At 46.5% G+C, this 17,785-nt stretch overlaps 1 protein-coding gene across 1 annotated transcript in view; it reads right to left on the bottom strand.

The window, feature by feature from the left end:
- Window positions 1-261: 261 nt before the first annotated feature.
- dyrk3 (dual specificity tyrosine phosphorylation regulated kinase 3) overlaps window positions 262-17,785 on the bottom strand; it is a 33,968-nt gene continuing 16,444 nt past the window's right edge. Inside the window, exons 3-6 of the mRNA XM_084316875.1 lie at window positions 9,925-10,130; window positions 9,125-9,434; window positions 6,700-7,116; window positions 262-1,455 (exon numbers count right to left, since the gene is read on the bottom strand). Coding sequence (XP_084173001.1) covers window positions 682-1,455; window positions 6,700-7,116; window positions 9,125-9,434; window positions 9,925-10,130 — 1,707 coding nt within the window. The 3' untranslated portion in view covers window positions 262-681. The remainder of the gene's footprint in view (window positions 1,456-6,699; window positions 7,117-9,124; window positions 9,435-9,924; window positions 10,131-17,785) is intronic.

The following is a 17,785-nucleotide window of genomic DNA, read 5'->3' as shown; positions in this document are numbered from 1 at the left end:
TGAATGTAATTTTGCTACCTGATACAAGAGTCCTCGCCTTTAGCCCTTATGAAGAGTCACTCTCAAGGTACAACGCTGCCCTGAGAAGGGCAGAGGCATACGAGTGTGTGTGTGTGTGTGAGGCAAGTGACAGTGCACGTGTGCTTTAGTGTGCATGACCCATAGACACTCACGTGAGAAGAACACACGCACGCGCACACACACACACGGGTAAAACATCCCCTGGAGTAAAGAGTTGTCCACTCGCTCACAAGAGTCTTTTTCTTTTCTTAAAAAGCAACAAGTCTACATCAAACCTCACGAAAAGGCTGTAGAGAGAAAGAACCACGCAGCCACTCAAAAAGAAACTGCCGTATAAAAACGTTATATAGCGTCAAGTTTGTTTTTTTATTTAATATCATTGTCTCTCTCTGTCTCTCTCTCGCTCACTTCAGCCAATATTAAAAATCAGGACCGGGGTGGGTGGGGGGCGAGGAGGGGGTGTCGACACCCCCGCGTTGTAGAAAACAATTAAAGGAAACAACCAAAACAAGTTTTAAAACCGAGGCCCCACTCCCGTCCGCGCTCCGACCCCTCCAGAGGAGCGGAGAGGGGGATGAAGTGGAGGACGGGAGAGGAGAGAGATGAGAGAGGGACTCCCCATCCCTCTCCCTCTCCCTCCCCCTATATCTCTCGCTCTCTCTAGGAGACCAGCTTGGGGAGGACCGTGCGGAGGGGTATGGCGACCCCTGACTCGCCCATCATGTTGCTCCTCAGTTTGTTGTGGGCCGCGGTCGTCGCGGCAGCCAGGCCCGGCCCCCCCTTGGCCAGGATGGAGGGGAAGGAGGTGCCGCCGTGGTGGTGGTGGTCGGGGAGCCTCTTGGCCGCCGTTGCGGTGGTGGTGGTGGTGGTCGCAGCCCCCTGGCTCTTCTCGCCGCCGGGCAGCGGCTTGGGCAGCCGGCGGTAGAGCCAGGGGTGCCGGAGGGCCTGGCCCGGGGTGAGCCGGGACGACGGGTCCCAGTCCAGACACTTCTTGATGAAGTCAGTGAAGGTGGGGTCCTCGCAGCCCTTCAGGGCGGCGCTCCACTCCTTGCTGCCCGGCGGCCCGCGCATCTTGCCGCGGCGGGAGCGCGAGCCCGTCAGCTCCGTGGCGCCGGTGGGCAGCGCGTTGGAGCCACAGTAGCGCGGGTGCCCGTTGGACTTGATGAAGTTCTTGGCGCGTTTGGCTGGCTCCAGCACCTTCTGCGAGGGCATGCCCAGCAGCTCCATGACGCAGACCAACTGGTCGCCCTCGTCCTCCCCAGGGAAGAGCGGGTAGCCCGTCAGCAGCTCCGCCAGGATGCAGCCGAAGCTCCACATGTCGATGGGCAGGCCGTAGCGCGCGCCCAGGATCACCTCCGGCGCCCGGTAGAAGCGGGACTGGATGTAGGTGTAGACCCGCTGGTGCTCGAAGCAGCTGGAGCCGAAGTCTATGACCTGGAGGAGAGGAGGAGAAGGGCGGGGGGTTAGTGTGTGATAGGGCTGTCAACAAATATTCTATAATCAAATTGTTAAAAAAAAAAACATATTGTAAAAATTGATATTCAACATTTTTTTGTTGTTGTTTACATTAAACAAGACAACACAATACAGTAATAACATTAACCGATTTGTGGCCAACCACGTATATATACGTGATTGGGCGCCATCCTTTGAAGGCCAACCACGTATATATACATGGTAAACTCTGTTTTGCTTTTATTCCATTTTAATATCCTACTCAATGTCACAGAGCTGTATTTTGGCTGGAAACTGCATATCGGGACTCCGAAAGTGCAGTACCGGCCAGATCCTGGTATTGGCGCTGTCTCGAGAATGCAGTTTCCCCTGTTGCAGACCGGGTAGGGATGGGTACCTTTCACATTTGAACCGATACCGGTACCTGTGAATCGATACTGGTACCCAACGGTACCTTTTTTCGGTACTTTAGTCTGAAGACATTTAATTTACCTACCTCAGTCGTATAAAAAAAAATCCAAACTTCAAATAACTACAATTTCGACAGTTTTCGGCTTGTCATTGCTCCGACTGCTTTGTTGTTGAATAAAGTCAAATCCTAGGTAAGCATATATTGTGCGTGTGAACGTTGACATGAAAAGAAAAAAGGGTAAAAAAAAAATTAATTTTTTTCGGTTTCTCACTTGATTCGATACTCGGTAGTACCGACGTGTTTCGGTTCGGTACCTCAAAAGTACCGAATTCGGTACCCATCCCTAAGACCGGGTGTCACTTTTTTTTCGCTCCGGGTTAGCTTTTCTGTTAGCCTGAAGCGAGGGCTTTACCCGATCGCCTGGAATACTTTTTGCGACGCCGAATTCAGTATGCAGTAAAGGAATATAGCATCAGCCAGGACATATCGATCTACCAGATGGGCGATCAAATAACTGGGAAATTCTTTTTGGAATCCAACCGGCCACAGGTAAGAGCCATTTGACGTCAATTTCAGTCTGATCGGGCCTTGTTCTGATAGCCATCCACCCGGTCAGCGTATGATGTTGCAATAACGAATGCCGTTATTGGTAATCAATCATCAGAAACGACTTCCCCCGCCCCCCACCCCCTTTCATGCATTCATGGTGGAACATGACACCGATCATATGCTTTTTGATTTTTAACTCTAGCTTGTGTAGGGCCGAAACGCCAATGGATTTAACGTTATTAGCTTAGCGCCCTACAACTAGCTTTGCAGGAATTACCCTAGACCAATCTGGTATATAGTTCATATTCACGACGCTATAAAACGGGAACGTATTGATGAAAAAAATATTTCTTTATGGCATATTGAAGGGAAGGTTTATACTGTCAATTGACAATGACATTGGACACATAGCAATATAAAATATAGATTTAGCTCTACAAACAACCTCACGCAGTGAAAACTTAGATTAGACGGGCCCCAATGGCCCCAAATGTGTTAAAACAGGACTTCACTGGACATAGTAACAACGGAAATAACAAACAATAAAACAAAACATAAAAATAAAAGTGTGTTACCACAGACAACCATTTTTTATTTTTAATAAATATGCCCAACAATATATATTAGAATATAATCGAATATCATCCTTTTTTTAGAAGGAATATTCAAATGTCATTTTTGGCCATCTGCGCGGTGATTGATTGAAAATGTTATTAACAGATTGCAGAATGGGTACAATACAGTACGGCTCAATACATACAATTGTTAAGGGGATGCAGACCAGAGAAAGACTTTCGTCTCGTTTACATCAGGGTCCCCCATTTTCAATTCATAATGATTGTAAGTAAGGGTGCAATTAGCACCGTGCAATCCATTCTTTGTGGATCTAGCCCCTAGTGTGTGAAGGTGATGAGCTGCGGTCAACTAGGTTCAATCAATCATTCATTCATTCTTTATTTAATCTGAAGGATCAGCGAGAGCTCTCATTTACAATGACATCGAGAAACACATAATAAATACAAAAGAAGAAAATATAGAAACAGAAAGTAAATCAATGACTGTTGAGATTGGGTTGCTATTGAATATTTAAACTGACCAGCAGTAGATACTAATGAATTGAGTTTTAAAGTGCATTGCAAGACGTTCCTCGTTTCTGGGGCACGTTCAGTGCAAACTCTAGGAACTTTACCAGAGCGGGTACGATAAGATCCAGAGCTGCAAGCCAGCAATGAGGCGATAATGACCAGAGAGGACCTCTCAGCCTCATCACACAGGAGACAACTATCGATGGCTACCATAACGGTCACCAGAGAAGAACCTGAGCTGAGGGCAGAACGACAGAGTCCGGAGGCTTCAGAGTGGAAGCAGCGACGCATCTATAATAAGGCACGTCTCCATAATGAGGACTGTAGGGCTGTCTTAAATACTTCCAAGACTTTTTTTCTTTTTTGCAAAATAAACTCTGCCTCTCTTTGTTAACTACAACAAGCAATGCTGTTTGTTATTTAAGATGAGGTCGGACTCGGCACTGACAGATTTGTGTTCATTGTGCTGTTTTTATAAAGCCTCAAATGACGGCTTACAATATTTCATGAAAGCAAAGTGATTCGTTTGTCTAAGATTTTAAAAGGTTAAGTTTACAGCACTGACAAAGTGCTGTACAAGTCCCACAACAAAATAAAAACAAAATTATTATTTATAATTATTATTTATTTTTATTCATCTCGAAGCTTCGAATTAAAATCAAATCTCGGCCCCGAAGCTTCGAATTCCAAAAAAAAATCGAAGGTCAGCCCTAGAGGACTGACAGAACACACGGTCCAGGCGTCTCCGTAATGAAGACACAGGACCACACGTCTCCGTACTGAAGACACAGGACACACGTCTCCGTAATGAAGACAGACAGGACACACGTCTCCGTACTGAAGACAGACAGGACACACGTCTCCGTAATGAAGACAGACAGGACACACGTCTCCGTACTAGGCTTGGGCGGTATGACGGTATTAAGGTATACCAGGGTATTTAGAAATACCTACGGTATTGATTTTCAATACCGTCCGTCACCGTCAAAATCACAGATGCGCTTCAGTTTCTATAACAGTGAAACGGAGTTTTGAGTGTAGTGCACACACTGAGTGTAGTGCACACACGCGCCAGCAGAGGGCGAGACCGCTCTAGTGGAGCGAGTGGGTCACAACGGTGTTCACGTTTTACGGTAATGTTGCGACAGTGCTGTGAAAATACCGTAAAGCGTTGTGACGAGAGCAGTGTTGTTGTGGCGCAATCCGTCTCTTATTATATGTGAACTAAATTATTATATGTGAACTAAAGAGTACAAGGTTTACACAACAGCCCCCACCCGCCTTTTTGTTGTATTTGTACCGTCCTGTACTATCCGCTGTCAGCTGTTTATCTCTCTCTGTGAGCTACTGAGCTTGAATAACTAGCGTTAGCTCACGTTAAGTAGCATTAGCTCTGCGGCTAATCTTAGATTACCCTGAACTAAATCAATGACTAGGTTATAAAGCATTCGAGTAGTTTTCACTGCACATAGAAGTAGCCAAACAACGGGAGCATTTCGGGAGCATATGACCAAAACCCAGGCAATTTCTAGCCCTTAAGGAATCAAATAGTCTGCCATGGCTATAGGCTAGATGCTAACGCTAAAACGGTGCAGGCTTCTACCGGTGCGGGACTACCGTTCTGAGAGCTGACGATGATTTGTTTACTTGGTAACACGTAACCCCCCCCCCGCGGATGAAAATGAAAGTCATACCGTCAAATACCGTGCACCGGGGTATTATAACATAAAGGTTTGCCGGTTTGAAAATAAGGATACCGCCCAAGCCTACTCCGTACTGAAGACAGACAGGACACACGTCTCCGTAATGAAGACAGACAGGACACACGTCTCCGTACTGAAGACAGACAGGACACACGTCTCCGTACTGAAGACAGAAGGACCACACGTCTCTGTACTGAAGACAGAAGGTCCACACGTCTCCGTACTGAAGACAGGACCACACGTCTCCGTACTGAAGACAGAAGGTCCACACGTCTCCGTACTGAAGACAGAAGGTCCACACGTCTCTGTACTGAAGACAGAAGGTCCACACGTCTCTGTACTGAAGACAGAAGGTCCACACGTCTCCGTACTGAAGACAGAAGGTCCACACGTCTCCGTACTGAAGACAGAAGGTCCACACGTCTCCGTACTGAAGACAGAAGGTCCACACGTCTCCGTACTGAAGACAGACCGGACCACACGTCTCCGTACTGAAGACAGAAGGTCCACACGTCTCCGTACTGAAGACAGAAGGTCCACACGTCTCCGTACTGAAGACAGACAGGACACACGTCTCCGTACTGAAGACAGACAGGACACACGTCTCCGTACTGAAGACAGAAGGACCACACGTCTCTGTACTGAAGACAGAAGGTCCACACGTCTCTGTACTGAAGACAGAAGGTCCACACGTCTCCGTACTGAAGACAGAAGGTCCACACGTCTCTGTACTGAGGACAGACAGGACACACGTCTCTGTACTGAAGACAGAAGGTCCACACGTCTCTGTACTGAAGACAGAAGGTCCACACGTCTCTGTACTGAAGACAGAAGGACCACACGTCTCTGTACTGAAGACAGAAGGTCCACACGTCTCTGTACTGAAGACAGAAGGTCCACACGTCTCTGTACTGAAGACAGAAGGTCCACACGTCTCCGTACTGAAGACAGAAGGTCCACACGTCTCCGTACTGAAGACAGAAGGTCCACACGTCTCAGTACTTAAGACAGAAGGTCCACAAGTCTCCGTACTGAAGACAGAAGGACCACACGTCTCCGTACTGAAGACAGAAGGTCCACACGTCTCTGTACTGAAGACAGAAGGTCCACACGTCTCAGTACTGAAGACAGAAGGACCACACGTCTCTGTACTGAAGACAGAAGGTCCACACGTCTCCGTAATGAGGACAGACAGGACACACGTCTCCGTACTGAGGACAGAACACGTCTCCGTACTGAGGACAGAAGGTCCACACGTCTCTGTACTGAGGACAGACAGGACACACGTCTCCGTACTGAAGACAGAAGGTCCACACGTCTCCGTACTGAAGACAGAAGGTCCACACGTCTCCGTACTGAAGACAGAAGGTCCACACGTCTCCGTACTGAAGACAGAAGGTCCACACGTCTCCGTACTGAAGACAGAAGGTCCACACGTCTCCGTAATGAGGACAGACATGCGACTCGGTCTCACCTTGATGCCGCTGCGGCCCTGCTGCTTTAGCAGGATGTTCTCCGGCTTCAGGTCACAGTGGATGATGCGGTGTCGGCTCAGCGCCTCCAGACACTGCAGGATGGAGTGGGCGAACTTCCGGACCAGCGGCAGGCTGAAGCCCTGGAACTTGTTCCTCTTGATGAGTTCGTAGAGGTTCATGCTGAGCAGCTCGAAGGTCATGCAGATGTGGTTGCGGAAGGTGAAGTTCTCCAGCATGTGGACCACGTTCATGGTGCCGTTGCGGTCCTGCTTGCGCAGGTGCTCCAGGATGCGGATCTCCTCCTGGGCCTGCCGATGGAAGCGCTTCTCGTTGCGCACCATCTTCAGCGCCAGGTGCTGCTGCAGCTTGTGGTCGTAGACCTTGGCCACCTGGCCGAAGCTGCCCTTGCCGATCACCTGGAGGGGGGGATGGAGAGAGAGGACGTGTCATTTTATTTCAACCCTTTTAAACTCGAAAGGCAACTGAGGTTTCCCTCGTTTATGGTCGTCATTGAGTTTACTTACAGAAATAAGCAAAGAGACGCTTATTCAAATCAAAATCTAATCATAACAATAAGACAAGGATAACAATCCATTTATAAACACGTACAACTTGACTGACAAAGGTTGGAGATCGAGGTTTTAAGGCCTGTTAAGAGTTTGTTCCATGAGCTAGAGGGGCATCATAGTGAAATGCAGATTTACCCAGTTCAGAGCAAACTCAGGGGACCTTAACACATTGGTCGCCAACAACGTCATAATTCGTTATTGCCCGTCATGCGGTGAACGCCAACAACATGATAATTCGTTGTTGGGATCAATATTTCATTTTTTCGCCATGGCATTCATAATTCATCCAGCCTCCCTGCAGGACTGCAGCTGCGCCTCAATACCGCCGGATGGTGGATGATCGGGCGAGTTACACTCCAAGCCAAACCGGAAGTGGCGCTGGTGCATCGAGGAAATTACTCCGGCAGTAATATCTTGTAATGTGGATCAAGAGACACAATCGAGTGCATGGGATCGCTTTCGAAACGCAATAATCTATATGATTTCGGCGTTTATTGCGTCATACAAACGGGAAATGGATCTAGCAGATCGACGTCAAATAATTGGAATATTTTTCCTCCAGTCTCATCGGCGAACGGTAAGAGGAATATAACGTTATTTTCAGCTTGATTGTCCATTTCTTTGTTTGCAATCCATCTGATCAATGTATCAACCCATAAAGCCGTTACGGACTATCAAGGAATTATAAACGACCCCCCCCCACCTTTCCTTCATGCATGATAATGTATACCGATCATATACATTTGAATTTTTTAATATAGTGTGTATAGGAAACAAACGCCAATCGATAATCTATCATATGCTTCAGGGCCTATAACTCGCGTTTTTGGAAAGCTTAAAAACATACTTATATTCTCGACGGTATTAACACAACAATGTATGAATGAAAAAATATAACGTTCCCACATCCGGAACGATAGATACCCGATGTTGAATGGGCCATAGTAATGTCAATATAGCTATAATATTTAAAAAGTTATAGCCCTGCAAAGAAGGTAAACATCTCCATATGCTTACAGCGGTGGAAGACTGGGTATAAGGATGAGCATACTGTGTGGTAGGGCTGACCCCTATTAATCGATTAGTCGACTAATCGGTCGAAAGGGGCCGTAGTCGACTGGCCAACCTCTTAGTCGAATATAATAAAAACATTTTTTTTTTTTTTTTTTTTTTATAATTTTTTTCAAAAGAAAAGAGGCATAGAAGCGTGGCTAACGCTAATGGCACGCACACCAGAGGCTAACTACCTACGAAAACAGGCACAGAGGCACTGAAAGAGGATTTCACCCATCTAATGAACACACTAGACTAGACAAATATCAAGATGTATCCATCAGTGGACCAATTGCATGCTTTTGCCGAGGACAAGAAGCCTTCAGTCAACTCCTTCAGACATTAAGCACCCCCACAGCCCAAATGGAATGATAAAAAATAAATAAAAATGTACGGCAAATTTTGGCCAATCCTAGTCGACCATCAAAATCCTTAGTCGGGGACAGCCCTACTGTGTGGCAATCAAAGTGTTAAGGACCAGTAACTAGAATGGGTTCCATAGGTTCTACTGGTGGAACCGGTAGAGGTTAATCAGGTGCGCGGTCAGATCTCATCACGGTTGATACAAATCTATTGTTAAGACATTGATGGTCAAATACAAATTCAGGTTTGGGAGTTTAGTAGAGGACTTGATGCCTCTGGCCAGGAGAGAGAACCACGATCCTTCCCAACTCTGAGCTTCTTGAGCTTCCCGGGGGGGAGGGGTGAACCGGTGAAACAGAGGGTGTGAGAGGGGAGAGGGAGGGAGGGAGGGAGGGAGGGAGGGAGGGAGGGAGCAGAGACCAGCGGGGGCGTGTCTGACCTTGAGGAACTCGTAGCGGTAGGCCAGGTGATCATGGGGGACGTGGATGTAGCCCGCCTGCTCGTCGTCGTAGCCGCAGTTGTTGTTGCCCCCGGCGACGGCGGGCCTCTTCTTGGCGTTGGGCCCCAGGAAGTAGACGTCGGGGTAGGTGTGGATCTCCGTCTGCTCCAGGGCGGTCAGCTGGGAGCGGTACTGCCGCAGCGCCTGCTCGGGGCTCAGGGGCCCGCAGAGCTTCCCGCTGCCCGAGCTGTTGCTGCCGCTCCCCTGGGGGCCGGCCGACGAGTCGCTGGAGCCCTTGCTGGAGCCGGTGCTGAGGGACCAGAACACGGGTCAGCACCGTATTAAAACAACAAGGGCAGGGGCGCCCAAGTGGCGAACCATGTAACGCGCTGCGTCGCGGCACGGCCGACCCGGGTTCGATTCCCGGACCCGGGCCTCATTTGCCGAATGTCTTCCCCCCACTCTGTCTCCCGCTCTTCCTCTCTCTCTCTCTCTACTGGACTGCCCAGTAGAAAAAAGCGATAAACGCTATAAAATAAATCTTTAAAAAAATTAAAAATAAACAAGGGCAGCTAAAGCAGTAGGCACCGTTTTTTTAAAGACTGCGTCCAATAACTGCCATTATTATTATTACCATCATGTCTATTCTAGTTCTTATTACTACTATTACTATTATTACTATTGTTTTATTGCACAATCGTAGTGGGCATGGCCAACCCGCATTTCACTGTATGCCCTGGTATGTATGTGATGAATAAACCCTTGAATTAAATCTCTCGTGGTATGGACGCCACCCTCACCTGTCCACGCTGCGCTCCTTGGACAGGGCAGACACCGCAGGGGGCTTGACGGGCGCCGGGGCCCCCGTGTTGCCGTTCTGAGTGACCGTCGTGGTGACGGCGTTGACCTTGCGATTGTAGGCGGAGTCTTCGTACAGGTACTTGACCTTGAGCTGACCCCCGCGCGTAGACACCTGATCCCTCAACAGGCCCTTGTTACTGACCACCTGGGGGGGGAGAGAGAGAGAGATTCAAATATGAACTAATACACACAGAGAGAGACACACAGAAAGAGAGAGAGAGGGGAAGAGAGACAGAGAGATACAATATTCCTTTATTGATCCCCTAGCGTCATCGTAGCATGGGGAGGGTAATAGTAGAAACACATACATATAGGCAATAAAACTAGATCTGAATAGAAAAATAGAGACAGAGAGAGAGACAGAGAAACAGAGAGAGACAGGGACAGAAAGAGAAAGAGAGGCATGTTAGAATGCAACTGGTAAACACCGGCCTCTAGCTCCTATGTGTTTGGCTGTAATTATTGTAGCTCATTGTGTAGTAGACATGTAGCTCATTGTGTTGTTTGAATGCGTTCAGCGGAGCGGAGAGGGGTCCTCTGTCTGTGTGTGTGTGTGTGTTCGGCTAGCGGTACCAGCTCAGGCTACAGACAGGAGCTGAAACAAGGTCTGGAGCGGGGGCCACCTGTGGCCGGCCCAACGCTCCTGAGCGGCCTGCGTGAAAACACTGAAAACCAGTCGATAGAAGCGCGTTGTTCCCGTTCGAATCCCACTCACACGAATGGTTTTGGCGCGGGAATACCTTAACCTCTTCCACCCGGAGCCCATTTTCTGAAAACCCGCCTAGGTAAATGTAATATTGCTCCACTTCTACAAGGAAAATTTGCATATTCTTGGTATCTAGGGACATATATGGACCTCAGGGAATGTATTCACAGTGTCAGAAATATTGTGTCTATTACTAGGCTTGCTTAAATTGTGATGAAACAGAGAATATGAATTATGATTTTTCTTTGCATCTTTGACAGTGAATAACACCATGCTAATGACCAAACATTAAAAACTGCCACTGATCTCGTTCAGTACCTTCTTGAGATCATGTGTACAAAAAATCTAAGGAAATTAATAAAGGGAAGATGATTAAACGGAAGGTTCTGTAGATACAGTACTGAATTCTCCCATCCGGACCAATGCTATTTGAAATATTATTATAGAATAGGAGGCTTATATATTACCTTATTATAGCCAATTCGCACATTTATATATATATATATATATATATATATATATATATATATATACACATATACATACATACATTATCTTTCAAATGCCCGAGTTCAATTTGGATTTAGTATCACCAGGCGTGCATAAGAACAGATAATGAAATCTACTGTACTTTTTTATTTCCCCCAGTGCAACCGTTTTGAAACTAATTTCAGATCTAATTGTTCCTACATGTTAACAATAGGGAAGAGAAACTTGAAAGCCTTTCAATATTTGTCAAAAACTTTACCTTTTGTGGCTTATTATCCCGAATATTAACAGTTATTGAAATAATTCATACAGAACTCGAACTTGAACTTGAACCCCATAAAATCTTCCAGGAAGTGTAGTTTTAAAAACTTTCAACGCAGAACTATATCTGTGGAACTCTGACCGCAAAAAGACTACAATTCCCATGGTTATATCCAAAATGGTCGCCCTCGCGGATAGAATTGGTCAAATCAAAACGTTAAATCTATCTAATGACTTTTAACCTATTGCTAAACTAACATATTGATGATAATATACATTCTACATGCTGTTGTGACATGTTCATGATGTTAATACTTGAATATGTTTGAAATTAAAATCGTAACTTTTATATAACACTCTGAAAAATATTGATTTATGACCAGATGTCATTTGCGGTCTGCCGATGGACCGCACAGGGGGAACAGGTTAAAATGGCCAGCCACCGAAGGTCCGGTGATATCGACGTGGGATACAGCTGGCTCCCGGAGCCTTCCTGGATGAATTATGAATGCCAATAGCGAATAAAGGAAATAACGATCATAAAAACGAGTAAACTCGTTGTTGCCGTTATTAGATTGGCGGGCAATAACGAGTAAACTCGTTTTTGGCGCAGGATGTGTTAAGTTAAGTGCTCTTGGGTTTTAGGCATGTGACGCTCAAAGTCAACGTGTCGGAGACATTTATTTTTTCCGATTACTTGCGAATATTTTCATGTTGAGCTATAGATTGTGGATGAATAAGCACAGAAAGGTACACCATGCAAATGTTCATGCTTTATTTGTTTTAAACGAGACGATTTAGAAATGGGCAATGGGGAAATACATTGAGTTTTCAAGATGGTGGACTGGCCGGAAACAGCAATGACGTAACCACTACACCTCCGTATGAAAGGTGAAGTTAGATGACGGGTCCGCAGCCACAGTTAGTAACAGCAAGTATAGCATAGGGACATAGAAGAAAAACTGCACATTGTATAGGAATGTACATAGGATCCAGTGCCTTTAAGCGATTTATTAACATGTCTATTTACCATGTCTATTCTAGTTATCTTTTTATTATTATTACTATTACTATTGTTTTATTGCACAATCATAGCGGGCATAGCCAACCGCATTTCACTGTATGCCCCGGTATGTATGTGATGAATAAAACATATCTATATCTTAAAAAATATATATATAAATATATTTATATATAGGAGCTAGCAACAACCGTTTGGTCGTTTCGAAAACAAACACACGGGTGGCGACAGTCTCAACTCTCAAGTTTGCTCATAATGTTTAAAGGTCGTCTGTGAAAACAAGCACCTGGGCCCCAACAGAGGCCCCTGCCCCCCCGCCTGTTGCTAAGAGATCAAGTGTCCCCGTTGCAGGACACAGAGCTGCCTGCAGATCAATAGCAGTGAACGCTTTGATCAGGGCGGAGCAGAGTGCCACAGCTTCAGGCCTCTGCCCCATAAACACACCACTTAGCCGGCTAGAAAACGGGATCCGCAGCTACTAGTTAGCTCGGCCGGCCGGGGCCCCGGTCGTGTCGCCGCATCCGAGCCCGAATAACCAACGACAGCTGCTGGCGGAGAGTCGGGGGTTAACGAGCCGTTAGCCGAGTCTGGGCTAGGTGTGCAAGAACCAGTCGAGCAGGATCTACATCCTGCCAGGCAGAGGCCTGAGGGGGCTCGCTCGCTCTCTCTCTCTCACACACACACAATCTCCTCTCTCTCCCTCACACACTCTCACGCTCTCTATCTGTCTCTCACAAACACTCACTCTCCTTCCATCTTTCTTTCCTTCCTTCCTTCCTTCTCTCTCTCCTTCTCCCTCATACACATTCTCACGCTCTCTCTGTCTCTCACTAAGGCTGTCCCTGAAGCGTTTTTGGGATTCGAACTTCGTCAGGGTTTTTCGAACAGACGTTGGACCCTTCGTTTTTAATTTTAAAAAAAGTATGGAAAAAAAGAAAATGTAATACATTTTTATTTATTTATTTTTCATCCTCAAACTAAATCCTCAATTTGAATAAAGTGATTAATCTGATTAAATTAGTATTTTTTCTTTTATTAAATCAACTTTCCAGACCCAGACCCAGCCCAGGGAGAAGCCCCAGCCCTAAATCAATTAAATCAACCTTCTAATGAATATAACTCAGTTTATTTTAATACTAGGGCTGACCTTCAAATTTTTTTTTGGAATTCGAAGCGTCGGGCCGAGATTCGATTTTAAATTTAAAAAATTTATAAATACATTTATAAAAAAAATGTACAGCACTTTGTTCAACTTTCTCAGTGCTGTAAAGTTTAAACCTTTTTAAATCTTAGACAAACAAAACACTTTGCTTTCATGAAATATAGTAAGCTGTCATTTGAGGCTTTATAAAAGCAGCACAATGAACACAAATCTGTCCAAACTCATCTTAAATAACAAACAGCATTGCTTGTTGTAGTTAACAAAGAGGCAGCGTTGATTTTGCACAACAAAAAAAGACAGCCCTATTTAATACTATAATATTAGTGTAGCCTAATCTTTATCTGCAACTGTGAAGAAACCCCCCATTGGTTTAAACAGAATGAATAGAAAAAGATATTTAAAAGAAAATATTTTAATTTTTTTTTTTAAATTCAAAATTCAAATGATTTAGAATTTGAATGCCGAACAAAGGTTCGAACGTTCAAACGTTTGGGCTCAGCCCTACTGGACACTCACCGTTCCACGGCTAAACGGTAGCCAAGGCATCTTGTTTGAGAAATGGATGTTTAACAGTTGATCTCTTCAGTCCTGTTCCAAAATGTGCAATGATATCTTCTTCTTCTTGTGAATTTCCGGCTGTCTAGACACCTCTTTGGCGTATTGCTGCCTAACTATAATCTAGTTTACAATCTTCTTCTTCTTCTCATCTTCAAACTGAATTACCATCATCAGTCTCCTTCTTCTCTGCTCCTTTTGTCATCCTTTCCACACTGATTCCTTCCACAATCCATCTATATCATCGCTCCACATCTTCTCTCCTTCTGATCACAATCCCTCTTCTCCAATCTTCCAAATCCTTCGCTTCCCAAAGTTATCAAATGCCCTATTCTAAAACCCTCAATGAGATCTTCTTCTTCTTCTTCTTCTTATTTGAATTTCCGGCAGAGTAGACGCATCGTGGCGTATTACTGCCCTCCGCAATTCTTTTTATGGGCTCTTCTTCTTCTCCTTCTTCACCTTCTTTTTCTTCTTCTACTGGACCCCGTCATCAACTACATTGTCCATTGGAGTGCAGCTACTGCTGCTACTTCCTGCCTGAGCCCCCCTCCGCGGGACCCTCCTTGCCCCCTGCTATCTTATCCTGGGCTGCTTTGTCCCTCGCAGCCTTGTCCCTCGCAGCCCCCTCAGCCAATTCATTACACACCTCCTTCCAGTCCAGACCTTCCAATCCCAGATGTTGAACCGCTATCCTAACCTGAGAGAATTGTTGAATATATAGAACACAAATGTTCTAGAATGTTTGATTATGACATCATACTGTGACATCACAAATGTTCTAGAATGTTCTATTATGCCATCATTACTGTGCCATCACAAATGTTCTAGAATGTTCTATTATGAGTTTATGACATCATACTGTGACAACATGTTTGAGTTCCATTTGAATAATAATAATGTTTGTGCGGCTAAGTGGCGCAGTGGGCAAGGCGCTCGCCACTAATGCAGGAGATGCTGGGTTCGAGCCCAGCTCTCGGCATTGCTACCAGCTTGGCTGGTCGTTCATACTAATACAATTGGCAGTATTAGGGGGTGGGAAGCTGGTGGGTGGGGATCGGACGTTGTGGACAGCGACTCCTACAGGTCGGTTGGTGCGCCTGCGCAGCAGAATCAGGAAGCGACGATGGTGGCGTGTCCCTCCCACGCAGACCCTCGCCGCTGAGAGATCGCGCTGTGCAGGTGAAAAGATGTGACGGTTGCCTCCTCGTGTACCGGAGGGGACACCCGATGCAAGGCTTCGTCCACATTGCTGCCGGCTTGTGGGAGGCATGGCCTAACAGCGTTCGAGACAGGGGAGGGTAGAATTGGACAATACGAAATTGGGATGAGAGAAAAATAGAAAATGGGAGAAAAAGTAGATTAAAAAAAAAAAATTATGTTTGGTAAGGCTGTCCCCGAAGCCTGTTTTTGGGATTCAAACTTCGTCAGGGTTCTTCGATACGGACGTTCGAACCTTCGTTTTTACTTAAAAAAGTAAAAAAATATATATATTTTGCTTGTTGTAGTTAACAAAGAGAGGCAGAGTCGATTTTTTTTTATATTCGAACGAAGCTTCGAAGCATTTAAGACAGCCCTATTACTGTTATATCTTATTAAATTGTGGACATTTATTCATTCCCACTTATTAGACACTATTTCTGATGGTAAAATGAGCGTACAACGCAAAATACAGAATTCTGAAATATTAAAACGGAAAAAACAGAATTGACGGAAAATCAAATGGAATTTGGGAAAAAATTAAACGGATTTCATATGGCTCTATAAATGACCTCTCTCCTCTCCCTCCCTCCCTCTCGTCCTCTCACACACACAACCAATGCACATGCCGTGACCCAAATTGCCGGCTGCCCGCTATCCGTTAAGCGTCTGAGGCGAGGCCTTTGTCTGGTCCAGGCCTGGTTTATACAGTACGTGTCCCCCGGGCCGCTTGTTATGAGTCAGCTCGGCCCGAGAAGACTGGAGGTGAGTCTACTGGTGCCAGGAGAGAAACCCGCTCTACCGCGTGGCGCTGCTGGTAACCAGCGTTGCTTCGCCCGCTCCGGGAATTCATTCCTGCCGTTTCTGTTTCTCTCTCTCTCTCTTGGAAAGAACCCGGCACATGATTATGGAGCAGAGGGGAAATGACAGTCATTAAAGCTAGATTACACTCCTGCGCTGCAGAGCCAGTACACGCCCGTTAATACTCTGCCTGGGCTTGTGTGCAGAAGAAGCATGAAATATTAAATGTGGCTCTCTCTCTCTCTCTCTCTCTCCCTCTCACGACCACACTCCTCCCTCGCTCGCCCCCGGGGCGGAGGAATGGCGTGCGGTGGGACCGTCGGACGTGGACGTCTCTCCTCTCCTACCGGCGGGAGGAAGAGCACTAAAGGCAGACGGCACACCGAGCTAAAATCGGATATTGGCAATCGGGAGAAATCCAATCCCCGAGAGCTTTGGGTAACAGGTCAGAGGTCAGAGCGAGGCCACTTGATTTTCCGCACGGAAAGACGTTCGGAGCTCAATTTCAACTTTTTTTATTCTCTTTTCTTTTTCGTCCGGCGATCTCGGAGCCAATAGCGATGGAGGTCTGTGATTCTGCACCGTGGGTCACGGTGGGACAGACCTTGGAGCCTCCAGCTGGCCCTGACCCGTGGCACAGACACACAACCTACATGAGCAGATTAGGGCATTAGAGGCATCGGGGCAGCGCAACAAACCAGGTCAGCTGATAATAGACAAGGAGCAAACACACTCCTCAAGGAGGTGTTGTTGATCAGGTGTCCCATCTGTCCTGCTGACACAAGACTGGGCCTGGTGTGAGTGTGAGTGTGTGAGTGAGTGAGTGAGTGAGTGAGTGAGTGAGTGAGCGTGTGTGTGTGTGAGAAAGAGTGCATGCGTGTGTGTGTGAGTGCATGCGTGTGTGTGTGAGTGTGAGAAAGAGTGCGTGTGTGTGAGAGTGTGTGAGAGAAAGAGTGCGTGTGTGCGAGTGTGAGAAAGAGTGCGTGTGTGTGAGTGTGAGAAAGAGTGCGTGTGTGCGAGTGTGAGAAAGAGTGCGTGTGTGAGAGAAAGAGAGAGTGCGTGTGTGTGATAGTGTGTGTGTGAGAAAGAGTGCGTGTATGTGAGAGTGTGTGTGTGAGAAAGAGTGCGTGTGTGTGTGTGAGAGAATGCATGTGTGTGTGTGAGAGAGAATGCATGTGTGTGTGTGTGAGAAAGAATGCATGTGTGTGTGTGTGTGTGTGTGTGTGTGTGTGTGTGTGTGTGTGTGTGTGTGTGTGTGTGTGTGTGTGTGCGAGAGCGTGCGTGCGTGTGCGCAGCAAGAGTGATCCGAAAATAGAAGTCGCCTATGTCATGAATTTCCATACATGTAAGCCTAGTCTTAACCTGGATCACCAGCCCCCGCCCGCCCAGCACCGCAGCAGCAGAGCCCTGGTCACATGCAAGCGCGACCTGCTACGTTGTTCTACAAGCTCTGTGTGGACAGCATTGATTGAGCCCCGCCACCCCCACCTCTCACACAGGCATAAATCAACGCTTTGAATGTGTGGTTCCACCAACCGTGATGGGCTATTGATCATCCTAGGGCGAGGGTGGGGTTCAGGACATCGCCAAAAACAGAAAGAGAGG

Source organism: Notolepis coatsorum, assembly GCF_963971535.1.
Source record: "Notolepis coatsorum genome assembly, chromosome: 6".
In the NCBI taxonomy this organism is placed as follows: domain Eukaryota; kingdom Metazoa; phylum Chordata; class Actinopteri; order Aulopiformes; family Paralepididae; genus Notolepis; species Notolepis coatsorum.
This window is presented reverse-complemented; position numbering and strand designations above follow the sequence as displayed.